General features: G+C 39.8%; 3 protein-coding genes across 5 annotated transcripts in view; 2 read left to right on the top strand and 1 right to left on the bottom strand.

Annotated features, from left to right (window-relative positions):
- The window catches only part of LOC106811216 (phospholipase D3-like), a 79,669-nt gene extending 77,431 nt beyond the window's left edge, over positions 1-2,238 (top strand). For both annotated transcript variants that reach the window (XM_014814775.1, XM_014814783.1), the window contains exon 10: positions 1-2,238. This exon is cut by the window's left edge and continues 61 nt beyond it. In XM_014814775.1, the coding sequence (XP_014670261.1) occupies positions 1-145 (145 nt within the window). In that variant the 3' untranslated portion in view covers positions 146-2,238.
- On the bottom strand, positions 2,018-10,160 carry LOC106811201 (DNA-directed primase/polymerase protein-like). 2 transcript variants are annotated; one of them, XM_014814765.1, is made up of 10 exons: positions 9,901-10,160; positions 8,087-8,187; positions 7,430-7,550; positions 6,996-7,146; positions 5,802-6,686; positions 5,366-5,540; positions 5,049-5,137; positions 4,333-4,528; positions 3,892-3,974; positions 2,018-3,036 (listed from the first exon to the last, which is right to left on the bottom strand). In XM_014814765.1, the coding sequence occupies exons 1-10, from the start codon at positions 10,042-10,044 to the stop codon at positions 2,660-2,662; spliced, it is 2,322 nt and encodes a 773-aa protein (XP_014670251.1). In that variant the 5' UTR covers positions 10,045-10,160; the 3' UTR covers positions 2,018-2,659. The 2 variants fall into 2 exon arrangements, with proteins under 2 accessions (XP_014670251.1, XP_014670243.1); XM_014814757.1 differs by having other exon boundaries at positions 7,412-7,550.
- A 250-nt stretch (positions 10,161-10,410) lies between these two features.
- The window catches only part of LOC106811318 (NADH-cytochrome b5 reductase-like), a 10,158-nt gene continuing 5,338 nt past the window's right edge, over positions 10,411-15,230 (top strand). The window contains exons 1-4 of the mRNA XM_014814896.1: positions 10,411-10,577; positions 13,462-13,770; positions 14,040-14,179; positions 14,760-14,847. Coding sequence (XP_014670382.1) covers positions 13,540-13,770; positions 14,040-14,179; positions 14,760-14,847 — 459 coding nt within the window. The 5' untranslated portion in view covers positions 10,411-10,577; positions 13,462-13,539. The remainder of the gene's footprint in view (positions 10,578-13,461; positions 13,771-14,039; positions 14,180-14,759; positions 14,848-15,230) is intronic.

Raw genomic sequence — 15,230 nt, forward strand, 5'->3', positions numbered from 1 at the left:
TCAGACAGATTCATCGTGGAATACAACATCACCGAATGGACAACCAATTCGAGAGCAACTGCAGGCAATCTTTGAGCGTGATTGGACATCGGCCTATGCTCACCCAATTGATAAGTATTTACCAGCGCTTTCAGTGAGATCCTAGCCACTTCATACTAGATTGATGTCTATTATAGTGCATCAATCCAATATCTCTAGGAAATGTACGTCAGAAAATAATCTTCGGATGACTGACTACTTATTGAAGTATTTTTCCAGAGTTACTCGTGCTCAACCCTAACTTGAATTTTTTAGCGGCAAGTGAGGACTAATAAAATATGCATTTGTTTATTGGAGGATGGGAGGGAGGGGATTGAGTTGGATGGGAGGGGAAAACTGTAATGGACTCTCTGATAGAGCGATGAGATGTGTATTTTCTTTAACATAACAAGGTTTCACATTTGTAACCACTGATTCTCGACTATCACCTCCTATCACTCGAAATTGATGCACAAATCTTGTACATATAGTTTTCATGATAATGAGGCCACGACTTTTTAAAAATTAGCCACTGTGGTTGGCTGTATATTATCAGCCAATTTCAAAAACCAAGAGACTATATGCTAGCTTTAGTAAAATACTTTAATCCTAAAACTTCTAGCAATTAACAGTAAAATATTATACTGCACCACTGTAGTAGTAAATAATTTCCTGACCATCTTACGGGATCTTTCACTTATCAATCACATATCACGTCATGAAATCAACATCACTTAGTTACATGTTCGTGTTTATACGTATAGTTTTTATTGTATATGAAGTGTATGTTCCCCCTGAGCTGCAGACCTGCCCATCTGCTCAATACGGCAAACGGTTTGGCTTTTCTTCCTGTACATCGAACATATTAAATCACCCAATGCAACCGCCTTCGACTGGTTCGTAGTCGCTAGGGGCTTCTGATAGATTATATTACTACCCCCACATGAACATATCTATAGAAAGTAGCTGTATAATCTATATATACTGTATAGATATGTTCATGCTACCTGCCAGATAGCATCCTGTGAGCAGTAGTCTGCTCTGCTATTTAGCGAGTATTGCTTGCTTGCTATAAAACCAAAGATGTGGTCACTTTACCCACGTGTAATAGTAAGTTAAGCTGTTATCAGTGATGTTGTACGTGTTACAGCCACATACATCCTGCTCATTCGTGTTAGCTTATTCAGTTGGGGCATGCTCTAATATTGACAACCAATAGAGGGTGCCACTTACCAATATCCTTGCAATTTACAACCAATACGTTCACCAAGATTATTATTCGTTCTATTCTTTGCTCTCAGGCACTCTAAATTTTGGCTAGAACCCCCACCCCACCCCAACCCCACCCAACCGACGATTGATGCCGCCTGCTTGGGACGTTGCAGCAATCAGCTAACACATTGCCGCATTACAGTTACCGAAGCTGCCTTGTCAGCGCTCACGCAGAAGCTTAATAATTTGTTGCGCGTGGTAACTCGAAGTAAACATGCCATCCTCTGGTTTGTGTATACATACAAGCATGCCGATTTTTGTCCCTATAAATCACAGGTTCATTATCCCTTTCAATTAACAAAATTCCTCTTAACAAAATTATTTCGTGTTAACTTTGTAGTTGAACCTAGTAGCTAGCAGGTTAACACAGGATTTGTATTGCCATTCTCTTTTCAAGAAGTACATGAAACTATAATAATTATATATATACATTATATATATATATATATAGAGAGAGAGAGAGTGGGGGGGGGAGGGCGAGATAGATAGATATAGATACATATGTATGTTTGTGTGTGTATACGTTCTCGTATTTAAACTTTCATTTTTAAATGGGATTAATGTTAGATTTATAGTGGGTGCTAATAATACTATGTACATTTTGTAAATATTCTATTGTAATTTTCTATTGCTGTTTGAAAATGTATGTCGGTAAGTCTGTGTTGTTCATATTAGTTGCTTATGTAATTGAAAGTTTGTTAAAATAACCTATGCTAACACTGGCAAATGGTTTGAAAACAGATGTTTGACATTCATTGAATGTACATCGATTTATCTCTCATGCTTGTACTATGTGTTTTTGCTAATACTGTAATAGATACGTTTATATTATGATAAGATTTTTCGGTATTGCGGTCCAAACGATAATCTAAGAGAGATTATTACAGAGAGCAATAAGAAGTATGTAGAAACACTGAAATTAATAAGGTGGCTATACTAAATAACAAATTACGCTTTCTTCTGTCTTTTTAATATGGACTTTATAATCCTGTGTGATAATTAAATACAATCCATAACAACTGTTTGTCAATCATGATATGCAAATATTTACACCTAAAGCACTTGCATAATCATTGCAACCAAGTGTACATCTATGATTTCAGCCCCCTCCATTGTAAAATCCTACATCCGTAACCTTATCTTATAACCGCTCTAAGCCAGAACTCATTCAAACTTTTTTGGCTCTGAAAAAATACATACGTTCACACACAGTCACACTACCAACCTCACGTCCAAAAATCCCTTGAGCAGCTGAGTCTGGTGCTTGTTGATAAATGTAACTTCTGTAACCTCTGTACCTTCAACTGTGTGAACCTTCTGGCTTCAATATTGTTATGTGACTATTCTTCAGTTGTCATTGTCATCAAGCTCAATCAGAAACAAGTTTCATTCGCTCGATAGTCTGTAGCAGATCTGCACCCTTGACAACCACATCTTGATTATCAGGAACTACACACGTATTCTTGAGATCTGTAGAATGGTTCTTATGAACTATCACTGTGTTCTTAAGATCTGCAGCATGGTTATCAGGAACTATAACTGTGTTCCTGAGATCTGAAGGCTTGTTATTGAGACTTTCATCCTGATCTTTAAGACCTGGGTGTTCAGGTTCCGAGTTCTGGTCACCAACTGTTGGGCCGTCTCTCTCTAAATCTGTTACTTTGAGATGACCAAATTTGTCCATAGAAAAGCCAGAGTCCTGTTCCAGCAGAAACATGGGGATCACTTCAATAGGCAGGCTCCACTCTGAAACAAATTTAGAATTTTGGATGAGAACACATGTTATGTGATCGATTTGAGGAAAAGAAGGCTATGCTTTTATCATTTCTATTTCAGATTTATTTCTAGTCATCTATCATATATGTGACCCGCTCCAGCATAATACGGACTAAGTCGCAAGTCATTGTTTTGAGTAATGGGCACGCACACATGTCAATGCTGAAAATGGCCTACTTGGACAAAAATGAGATTTTTACCAAAATAAGTTCCTAAGTGCATATTTAATCCGGATATATAGGTTCAGATATCTCTAGATTATTATAATCATTTTTAATTAAAAAAAAAAAAAATTGAAAAAGGGCTCCTGACCGCTCAGCCCCGACTGGGCCCCTTACCCGGAACGCTTTATTTCAAAAGCTGCATATTCCGGAATAAGTCGGTTTCCGATCTTCAAATTGCTGTAGATCAGTCAATTCTTTAGATATAGCCAAATATTATATATTATTTTAAAGGTAATTAAATGATCTATTCAGATATGCACATAACTCATTTTGTAGAATTTACTACTTAATCCTGGTTTTGCTGGAGCGGGTCACATATGGTGTGTGATAATAGATAAGACACTTGTTAAATAAAGGATACCAATATTCCAGGTTTTATTAGCAAGCAGGATACTCAATATTTGAGCATTCTGGTAATTGAGTGTAGTAAATAAGCACATCAACTGCCTCAATAAATGTTGTTCATTATCATTTCTGTAGCATATACGTAAAGCCTAATATGACTGAAATTAATGCTGAAGGCAGGAATCTTGTTATCCTGAATATAAGGCTAAAAGCTGAAATACTGACATCATAAAATGTAAGTGCAGTGTATATATACCTCGTGACTTGAAATTCTGCCTTTGGCATTCAGGATCATAACATTTCTGGTAGTAAACTCCATTTTTCAGATCAACAACAATCCTGTAATTGCACAAAAAAGTAAATCCCATCTAATTAGCAATAACTATTGCAATGGTGACTTGAGATATTTGCAAGATGCCAAACAAACACTGATGTTTGCATCCTCTCATTAATTATAACGGATATTAGGAAGTTTACACCACTTGGTTTGAAATGTGAATTCAAGATGGTTTCAAGTATTTTTTTATAAGTCAGCGTGAGGGAATATTGAGTAAAATAAGACGATCTTAGTGAAAAATCATACTCTTACACATAAAAAGTTTAGTATTTGCCGAGAACAAATGTACACATAGGATGCACACATTCTGTCTAGATGATCACTATAAACTGTAAAAGCGCAATTTTAATTATCACTCACCTGACGTTGTTGCTCCTGTGCTGCCTCTTTATGTTCTCGCAGTATCTGTTTCCGGCAATGTCGTAGCTCAGCAGTTCGGTGCGAGCGAAGTAGACCCAGCGTCGCACGTGCCCGCGTCTGCCGTTCCTTGCGATCAGTTTCTCAACGAAGCAGTCGACTTCCGTAAACGGCGAGTGCTCATAACCCTCCACCGCGTCTGAAATTGAACACCGTAAATATCGTTACGTTTAGTCGCGAGTGACTAATTGGGTGGGAGAAAACCCGCGATTTCTTCCTGATATAGTCACTAAGTAGTAAAAAAGACGAGGTAGCATAGGTAGGTCTAGAGTCATCCATGAGGCACTGATATATTATGTGTCATGGTAATGGTATAGCACCAGTGTGTGATCGAAATGCCCTGGAGCCAGCGGTGTGTGGCTAAATATGCAGAAACGGTTACCGAAACTTTCAAGCATTGGATTGCATGCTGCACGGAAATACAACCGGTAGGGCAATATAGATGTTCCTGTCCACCTGTTAAGTAATACACATGACATGATGATGATCCGTGATGATGATGATGATGATGATGATGATGATGATGGTGACGATGATGATGGTGGCGATGATGATGGTGGCGATGATGATGGTGACGATGATGATGGTGATGATGATGATGGTGGTGATGATGATGATGATGATGATGATCCGCGAAGGTTCACTGGTCGTGGGTGTACCTCTAGCCTGTGCAGGATAGGCTTCATTCCCGTACCGTTTCTGGGACTGCTCTCTGTCACAGTTAAGAATGCGGGTCTCTGCAGTGCACCTGATACGAACGAAGAAATACTACTCAGGCTCACAGGAATTTAGGTAGATAGCAATATCTTGATATGCAAAATCTTTTTGATTCAATTTTTTGTTTTAGATATATTAGAAATATTTGTGTCTATATGTTATATGCAAGCTCAAATGTAACTTTTAGTTTACATTTAAAAACCTAAAACTTTGATGTTTTTAGCTGTTAAACGATGTGTACTCAGAAAACATCACTCACTCTACATTGGTTACGAGAGACTGGAGAAAGGTCAGTTCTTCCATTTGTTGTTTCCCCTTTCCTTGCCTCACATCACCAGCTGCAAACTGATTATCGGGAGACAGCACAAGAGGGTTGTTCTGCTTCAGCTTGCTTGATAAGTACAGCCGAAAATTTCTGTTCCGTGTGTAAACGCCTGGCGATTAGAACAAACTGGTTAGAATAACTATTATATCATATTTTATTGGCTCATATCATAGACACAAGTATTATTGTGGACTGCAACCCTTTAACATATGTTTAAGCACATGACACAGTATCCTATTAAATGCATGCATTTCCTTTATTGCCCTACTGGGTAATAATTCATCACTTATACTTTCAATCATTTCAACACTCATTTTAAAGTTACGTTCCGAACTTCTGACTGCTTGTAAAATACATTAAACACACTCACCTTCGTCACAAAATAGTACACGTTTACCATTCTTGTCCATGACCAGTAGTTGTTGTAGGCAGCCCTGACAGATGTCACCTTGTTCGTTTCCATTTTGCAATGGCACAAGTTCACACTGTGTGCACAAATTTTCTGTATTGACCTTTTCACACGGTCCATTATCACATGCTCGATCATGTTCGAACAAGGTTTTTCGACTTTCGTCGCCAGTGCTATCACGGACAGGAGTAGTAATTTCGGATGTGTTAACACGTGTACACTGATGTTGCTCTAGTGAGGTTTTATTGGTCGGAGTGCCTGTCACAGTCTTCATATCACGTACTGTCGAGTTCACTTGCTGCGGACTGAAAAGATCTTCACTTTGATTAAAACTAGAGTTGACCATGGGAATCAAGACAGCAGTTTCGCGTGCCTTGCAAAGACAGTCATGATCCACAGGCGCACCAGACGTGCTCATAGAAGCAATATCATCGTCGGCATCTTTCTGCTGCAAACACGTAGACATTGAAGCAGAATTGCGCACAAGACTTCTGTGATGTTTAGAACTAAAATTCTTCTGATTGCAAACACAATTCTTCTTGCAAGAGCACGTGTTTTCCGTAGTTGGTTTTGAGGATATACCCTCATGTCCAGGTTGTATACAAGTACTACTACTGCTATACTTCGGAGTGGAGTGTAACATGGGTTCCTGAGGTGGACTCTCATGTTCTACGCGATTTTCCTTTGCCATGGGAAACCTGCTTACACACACTGTAGAAGCATCACATTTTACCGAACATGTACAACGCACGGAGTGACGTGTGCACTTCGGAGACAGAAGCAGTGTATTTTCGTAAAAACTGATTTCCAGTCTAAGAGCATCGCATATCCGACGAATAAAATTTCCTGCAAGACAGGCAGAAATCGTTTAAAGAGACGACGGAACTGGGAGTGCAGCATGTGCAGATAAGGTGCTAGTGGGAAACACAGCCACTATACCGACTTGTAGTGTATGCTATGTGGATCTAGGACTGTTTGCGTGAAAGGCCTGTCACATCACATCACTGGCAAACACTTACTCTGCAATTGCCATGCCACTAATAAGAAGAGGTGCACTATGAAATATACTCAGTCATTATGTAAAATAGCGTGAGAATACTTAGCTATAACATCCTTAAAGTGACCTTAACTGACTGACATTCGCTCATTACTGACCTGTGTGAATGTTATCCTTAAATACTGCTTGGCAAGGAAGATGGAATATCAAGTGGCGACTGAACTTTTTCACAGTTGTAGCGTCAAGGTCCAGAACTAAGGTTCGATCACAGTGGAGACCATATGCTTCCAACAAATGCTTGCAGACATACTTAAATAAATAAAAATATTATTATTATAATTAGAAAAATCACATAATTTTAACTAAGATTATTACCACTAATAACACTTATCTGATCTAAAAATACACTAAACTAAAGTGTGGAGTATTACTATTACCATTTCTATAAGATAACACAAGACATTACCATTCATGAGGAGCACAGTAGTAACAGCAGAACATAATGCATCTTTCGAATTCTTGTATTTTTTTATGATACTAGTAAATTCTATCAAAAGTTCACAGTGGTGCATACCTTAATGAAAATATCTACCATTGCAGGACCCTGTTTATCTGGATTGTGGACGAAGCTGAATTCCAAGTCAAAATATAGACGGGACTTGGCTCCCTCTGGGATAACTTCATAGTAATGTCTCTCAGTTGAACGCAAATCCCTATTTTTAAAGGACATTTTATTAGCAACATTAAACAAAAATGCAATACAAGGTATATACGTATAGCTACCTGCAATTAGCTCTCTACTGTATACATTACATACAAGCGCGTAGCCAGGGGGGGTCATGGGAGCCCTAGGACCCCCCCAATCAAAATCAAAATCCAAAAAAAAGCGTAGTAGCTGGCCTTATCCTGGCCTCGTTAAAAAAATTAATGTTAAAAAATTGGCGTAGTTAGGGGGGGCCAAAGGGGGCCATTGGCCCCTTGTTGATCCGAAAGTTAAAAAAAGAAAAGAAAAGAAGAATTGTTCCACTAAAAATAGAATTGTCGTAGTCAGAATGAAGGCTGTACATGACTCAAAAGTGCCTCAAATACAATCTCCTGCGATCTACATTTTCAAAATTTTCTGGGGGAGGACCACCAGACACCCCTTGTTACTTGCTCGAGGCCCCCTCCCCCAATCCAAATTCCTGGCTACGCCCTTGATTACATAAACAATTGAGGTAGACCTCATTGAAGTTTTCATAGGGCTTACCAATAGAACTTCCAGAACCGGCTGAGCGATGTGACGAGGAATTTCCGGGATCCGCTGCACAAGCTACCATACTCGAATGCAAAAACATGAAGCCTTTGTTTCTAAGATTAATACATCATCGATTAATACATCGGTATATTATAATTACAAGTTCCGAACACCATATATTATCGTACGTTGAGGTATATGGCCACAACAGCATGGACCAATGAGGGTCAAACACCACAGACACTTCTGCGAGATATTTAGGGAATTAATAAGTGTCACTGGATTCCTTATTTATATCAATCCTTTAAAAGTGGTTGACGTGGGGTTTTTGCAAAAAAAATGTCTCGTTACATTGTAAAACTGAAACTATCACAATGAACAATTAAAGTAGAACCAGAGAGTATGACATGATAGATTGGTGACTTTAATGATATGGAAATCTACATCAGATCTACATCCAGAGGTATATGTGAGGTCTCTGCTCTACACGAGGAACCTGAACTGAAGCAAGAGACTATGCAGAGATGCGCAGCTCTCAGACTCGGCATCATAATTAATTAGGTATGTATCATGTATGAATTAGGTATGTATCATGTATGAATTAAGACCATCTTATAATTATGCAATTCAATCCTACTTTAGCAGCCATAATTTTAATTATACTTGATAGCATTTTGTTGATTATAGGTTAGGGATACAGTAAGAGTTAGCTCCAAGAAACGGTATTGCTAGGGTTAGAATGTATAGACAATTCGTCGCACAGCCTGGTCAGGCTAATTAAGAGTTAGAGATAGTAGTGCAGATGGGGTCGTTGTCGTATCAGGTACTACAGATATGTACCCGAGGTAGTTTTAGGTTGGTTAGTATTATGTTTATATTTTTATATGAGGTATGTTTAGGGTTAGGGTTAGGGCTAGGGTTAGGGTCAGGGTACACTTCTGTAGTACAAGTCTGGTACACTTTGTGTATACATATATGTACCGCGATCGGGTACATATCTGTAGTACCTGATACGACAACGACCCCTTCAGCAATAGTATAGTGCTAGGGTTACGCATTATTCTGGCCACTGGCAGCAAAAACAAGTCGGCACCTGCAGCTACAGCACACACGCGGCCATTGACTATATATTAATATATATATAAATTATATATATATAGTTGTTATATATAACTAGCCGAGTGTGTGCTGTAGCTCCAGGTGCCGACTTGTTCTTGCTGCCAGTGGTTCTGGCTGGCAAGTGGCAACAACTTTACTACTGACACTAGAGTAGAACTTATACTACTACTACTAGTAGTACTACTACTACTACTAGTACTACTAGTACTTCTAGTACTTCTAGTACTTCTAGAACTTCTAGTACTTCTAGTACTTCTAGTACTTCTAGTACTTCTAGTACTAGTACTACTAGTACTTCTAGTACTAGTAGTACTACTAGTACTACTACTAGTTAGTACTACTAGTAGTACTAGTTAGCTAGTTAGCTAGTAGCTAGTAGCTAGTACTAGTTAGTACTACTACTACTAGTACTACTACTAGTACTACTACTAGTTCTAGAACTTCTAGTACTTCTAGTACTTCTAGTACTTCTAGTACTAGTACTACTAGTACTTCTAGTACTACTAGTACTACTAGTAGTACTACTACTACTAGTACTAGTCTTAGAAGAACAACATCGAGAAGTTAAACGCTCTCCGACAAATTCTTGAAGCCAGCGTTGGGTTAGGTTCGTTCCACCACCAGGATTCAAAAGTACAATAGAATTTCATTACAAATGTAAGCTTGAGATAATTACCACTACCAGCCAATTACTAGCAATAATATACCCTCTGTGTGTTTTTCCTAGTGGCAGTGACACATTCAAATGCCAACTTTTGCCGCGGAAACACTTTCCAGTACGTGTCTTCCTCTTCTAGACAGTTATCCGTTTCAGCGTTAATTTTAGTTTCGCACTGCATGCGTCTTGTCATGAATCTATTCTTAATATGTAGCTGTATAACGATTGTTAATTAAAGTAAATGCTGATACATGAAATTGTCTATCATTTTGTAAACAAACTCAGCGTAAAAAAAATTCGGGTTTGCGTTTCGCGCGTTGGTGAGAAGCAAATTACCCGAAATCCATTGCACGCACATTAAATCAAATTTACATACAGTATAATTATAAGAAAAATTCCCTTTACATAGATTATTCAGAAATTCTTTTTTTCGTAAAAGTCACACCGTAAAATAAAAATCCAAGCTAAGTATAGCAGATCCATGCCACAAAAAGCTGGGTGATCGAAAAATATTCTTTATTTTCGACCAAGAGATGGGGCAACGGTAGCGCATATGGGTAGCGTGAGTTCGGAATGAAAGCAGTACTCAAGTTTTTATTTTTGATTGAAAACAATATATTTGAGCTGAGTTATCTTAAATGTTATTATTCAGTCCTGACCCTGTGCATAAATGATGGTAGCACGTAAATCTGCATTTAAATCAATTATCGTCAGATGTTGTTTACAGTAAGTATTCGCTAGAGTCTAGACACTGAAAGTTTCAATAATAAAATGATGATGGTCGGTAGTATATCACCGGGTACGGTTAGATACAATAATGTAACCCAAACCCAGGATAGGGGTTACATTATATACCCTATTATTCCATCATATTACCCTATCCTGGGTTTGGGTTTTATTATTGTATCTAGGGTACGGTATGCTCCAAGAAACGGTCATAGATTCATACATCCAGAAGAGACCGGATACTAGAGAAGTGTCGCCAAAGGCAGGTGTTGATCCTGAGCGCGGATCTTGCGCGCAGTTTTGCGGCAAGGCGCACGCGACCGCGGGCACGTCCTACGAAAATGTAAGCGCTGGCCACTAGTAATAGTAGTATATGGATCCGTACGCAAAATTCGAAGGCCGGCGCACGGATCCATATCGAGCCTGGAGGTGTTGAACACCAGTAGAGGGCGTCCATAGGCGGCAGGCCTGAATAAGCATCGAACAGAAATTAATTAAAAATACTCACACTGTTAGTAGTGTTACTGCGCTTACACAACATACACTTTATTCATGTTAAATAACTACCAGATTCATGCTCTATGCTCCGCTCGAAACTTTTGCCAGCTCTATGATGCGAATTTCTACAGAGTAGTCGGATCCCGTTTCATACACAAAAATGGCCGACCGGCGACCATGGCTACGCCACTAGCTGGAATGGCACAATTACACAACACGACCAATTTTACTTCTAATGCTTCCTAGACGTCCACGAGGCATCTAATTTGCGTGCATAATGCAAATTATTGCACTCTAGTGCCGAATTTCTGCGGAAAAAAATGCTAAAAAAGGCATTTTCTAGAGACGATATAGTGCAACGGTGAACAATTGCGGAGGCTTACTGTTTGTGGGCTACTTTTCAAGCTCGCGTGCATGAAAATAGCACTCTAAAATTTGGTTTGCATTGAACTCTATGCAAATTTACGGGGGCTCTTTTTGGCATTTCCGGGGCTCTTTTTGGCATTTTGGGGCTAAATCGCCCTGAGCCCCCGTGTATTTTTTTCACTGGTCAGTTGAGGAGATAACACGCACACGCACACGCACACACAAAATGGAAGAGAAATGAGAGAGTAAAACGACGTACCTAGGTCCGATCAGATAGGTAAGTGTAACATGTTAGTACACGTAAACGCAAGGCGGATCATCGCCTCCTATGGGGGACGCCTCTAGTATCTCTAGCTGCGGTGGACCGTAACGTGATGATCAATGCAGAACTTGTCTACTAGTATTTACAAAAGAGTTACTTAGCAACGCTTATAAACAGACGCGCTGCACTGGCCAGCACCGGCCTGGCCGGGTTTAGAGTACCGGTCATTAATGATCACTGGAAATTTTCCCAGCAACAGAGCATGGCTAAGCACGCTGCTGCCGCTCGTGTAAAAACTCTGGGCGCATGACGCGGCATGTTGGTCGGCTAGCGGCCACGTCACCGAATGAACATCGTGATTGGCATTCGGTGGGCGTAGTGATTGACGTGAGCGAGCTAGCCGACTTCTTTAAGGAAATGCGCCTTATCTTAGATGCGCGCGAATGCCAAACATACTTTATATACCGTTTGGAACTTGCCTCTGTTCGTCCAGCGCGAAATCGCCGATGCTGTGGGCCCCGTTTTCGCGAAGAGCGTTTCAGACCCCCGATATGGGGAAGCTGTTAAAGGCGATCGAAGGGGCGGCGTTGTTTGCTCTCAGGGCGCGGTTCCTCATGGGAGAAGGGGGAGCAATTTCGTTGCCCATTTTCAACATAGTCTGTGCTATAGCTCTGTGGTGGAGCAAATGGCTATAGTTCTAGAGCTACCTGTGGCAACAAGGGCTTCGGTACTAGAGCTACAAATGCCTGTGCTCTGCATTACTCCAGCCAGACTCTCAGACTCTGGGGCGGACTCTGACACTAGTCTAGGCTGAACTGCATGTACCCTGACCAGGCTCTACGACTGTTTCACGTCGTAAGAGGCTGACACCCTTTCATACAAAAAATAAGCTTGAAAACAAATGCCGAATTTTGTAAATAAAACGATCGTATTACCACGCTTGACCTAACTTGTTACATCATACATGCTGGAATTATATTCTCAATTATGGCTCACTTCTTAACTTGGTAATTGCCTTGGTATTCATGTTGTAATCGGACAATTTGGAAACGAGTTGAAAAGCTTCCACACTCCATACTTGCATTGCAGTGCATTCGCAGGCACTAATCTGATACTGATGAGAGAGTGCAAAAAGCATGCAGAATTCAAACAGTCATGGCCGCCTTGTTCGAATTTCTCCCATATCAAATCTCAAAAATGCTCACTGACATGAAATAGTATACATACTTGGGGATTGCGCACGTATGGGTAACGGTCTGGAAGTACAGAGAAGCGGTAACAGCCATCAGAAGTTAGGCATTGGTACGTTTTGTTATGTGTGCAGTGCTTTGTTAGCTACAAGGTTCAGTTGCTAACCTCAAATGTACATTTGCTGGTGACCTTCTCACCACATTGTAAGACGTGAGAAGGTAACTCGTGGCTAAACTGCATGTAGTTCTCCCAGTGTAACCCTACTTCCCCACTACAGGGAACACTTAGCTGTTGCCAAAGGAGGTTACACATTTCTTGACATTTATAATACAACTTGATGTTTGCCGAATGAATGCTTGGATGCGTAATAAAAAAAAATATAGCAGAAGTAATATGTAAGTGAACATTGTTTGCAAAATGAAAACCAAGAATGTTGCATATAGCTATGATTGAACTAACATAGGTGCGCTTAATCACAAATGCAATGGTCATGACAATCGTAGAGTTGGAAGATAGGCAAAATGTAAATTCATTGCGCATAAAGATTTGTTTTTTGTTTGTTTACAGGTCATGTACAGGCATAATAGGTCGATTGCAGTCATGATATTCTATACATCCGCATGTAGAAGATGATATTCATCTTGCATGGAAGGAACTAGTAGTGTAGATGCCCAAGCTCCAGGTGTAAATACTGAGACATCGGACTGTGATGGCATCGTTTTGTCAAGTAAGCCTTTGGAACCCATGGTAGAGGACTGCTGTGGTTTGGGATGTACACCTTGTGTATTTGATATCTATGAGCAGGAGGTAGTTGCTTGGAAGAAACAGTGTGGCTTTTTAAAGTACCAGGATCCCACTACTCATTGTGACAAGCAGGTAATTATAGATACTCAGGTATGGTTATTAGGATGGTTAGATCTGATCATGTTTGCTGGGTTTTCACATTTTTATCAGTGCTCCTCAAGGTGGATAAAGCTTCCAGCCAAAATAGGATTAATTAAAAAAATGAAACATATCATTATAACATATAGAACTACACATTGAATTGTTATCCAAATATATCATTTTCCAGATATGGTGAATATCAAGTTTCAATCTGCCATCGTACCTTAAAATCTAATTATCTGTTTAAAATTTAATTTCAGAAATTTCTGGATAAAGCAAAGTATACAAGCTTTCAGCTCATTAGTTTATCTGCCATTTCGCCGGACACCAATATCTTCAGGTTTAATATTCCAAATGGAGGCAGCCTGCATCTTAATCCTGGACAACATCTAATTCTCAGGTTAATTAATTTGTTTCTTACAGTAACAAGACATAAAACGTATATAACATGTGTGAGACAAGATTGATAATATATTAAAATATGCATTAAATATATCAGTTATAAGGTGGATGGACCTGTGAGCGTGACTGTTGTTTTGCATAATTGCATGAAAATGGTGTTATGCGTACGTAAAACACGAGTGTGTGCGCTGCAGACAGCGGTAAAGCATCGGTAGCAAGTCGATCTTACAACATTGATTTCATCATCAAAATGCCTAGAAAAAAAACATCTGAATACCTTATCAACTTAATCCATCGTTGCTTTTCACTTCCATCCTTTGGAAATCTATAAAAACCGCAATAATGACTCTCGGAATGATGGTTACAATCGGGTACAAAACACGACGCCATTTTCACGCAGTTAATGTTATGTATCCAATGGAGCCAATGATTGTTTAGTACCAGTGGGTTTGTTGTCGTGGCACCGTGACGTCATCACTTCGGAGCGCTATAATATTGATAATATATTGTATTGTTTATGTTTGTAATTAGCATTTTCAAAGGAAGAAGGAATCTACTGACATTGCTAAATATTATAGGGGCAAGTTTGGTGGTCGAACCCTAACACGGCAGTACACTCCCATCAGTGGCGTTTCGGAGCGTGGTTATTTTGATGTCATAATAAAGGTAGGTCAGTTTCAATCACAAAATAGATATATTCAGTAAAATCTGTCTATAAAAGTCTATCCAGATGAGACGGGATACTAGAGAAGCGTTGCCGAAAGCGCGAAACGAGATGTTGATCCGAAGCGCTGAAGCGCAGATCTTTCGCGCAGTTCCGCGGCAAGGCGCACGCGACCGCGGGAACGTCCTACGACAGTATGCAGCGCTGGCAGCTATATGGATCCGTGCGCCGAATGAATTGGCGGGCGCACGGATCCATAGCTGCCAGCGAACAGTCCGCAATTTTAGTGGGGGACACAGAGGGTAGACATTTGGGACGTGAACAGTGTTCACTTGTTATAAAAAGTGTAACCGAGTAATGTGTTCGTAACCGAGCTGTGTCACGC

Source organism: Priapulus caudatus, unplaced genomic scaffold (genome assembly GCF_000485595.1).
Source record: "Priapulus caudatus unplaced genomic scaffold, Priapulus_caudatus-5.0.1 Scaffold18, whole genome shotgun sequence".
NCBI lineage: Eukaryota > Metazoa > Priapulida > Priapulimorpha > Priapulimorphida > Priapulidae > Priapulus > Priapulus caudatus.

Excerpts from the sequence above, each read along its gene's own strand:
- LOC106811201 (XM_014814757.1), bottom strand. The coding sequence starts at position 10,044 with ATGACAAGACGCATGCAGTGCGAAACTAAAATTAACGCTGAAACGGAT. Across the intron at positions 8,188-9,900 it reads CTAGGAAAAACACACAGAGG|AAACAAAGGCTTCATGTTTT; the intron begins GTATATTATTGC and ends TATTAATCTTAG. Across the intron at positions 4,529-5,048 it reads CTATCCTGCACAGGCTAGAG|ACGCGGTGGAGGGTTATGAG; the intron begins GTACACCCACGA and ends GTTCAATTTCAG.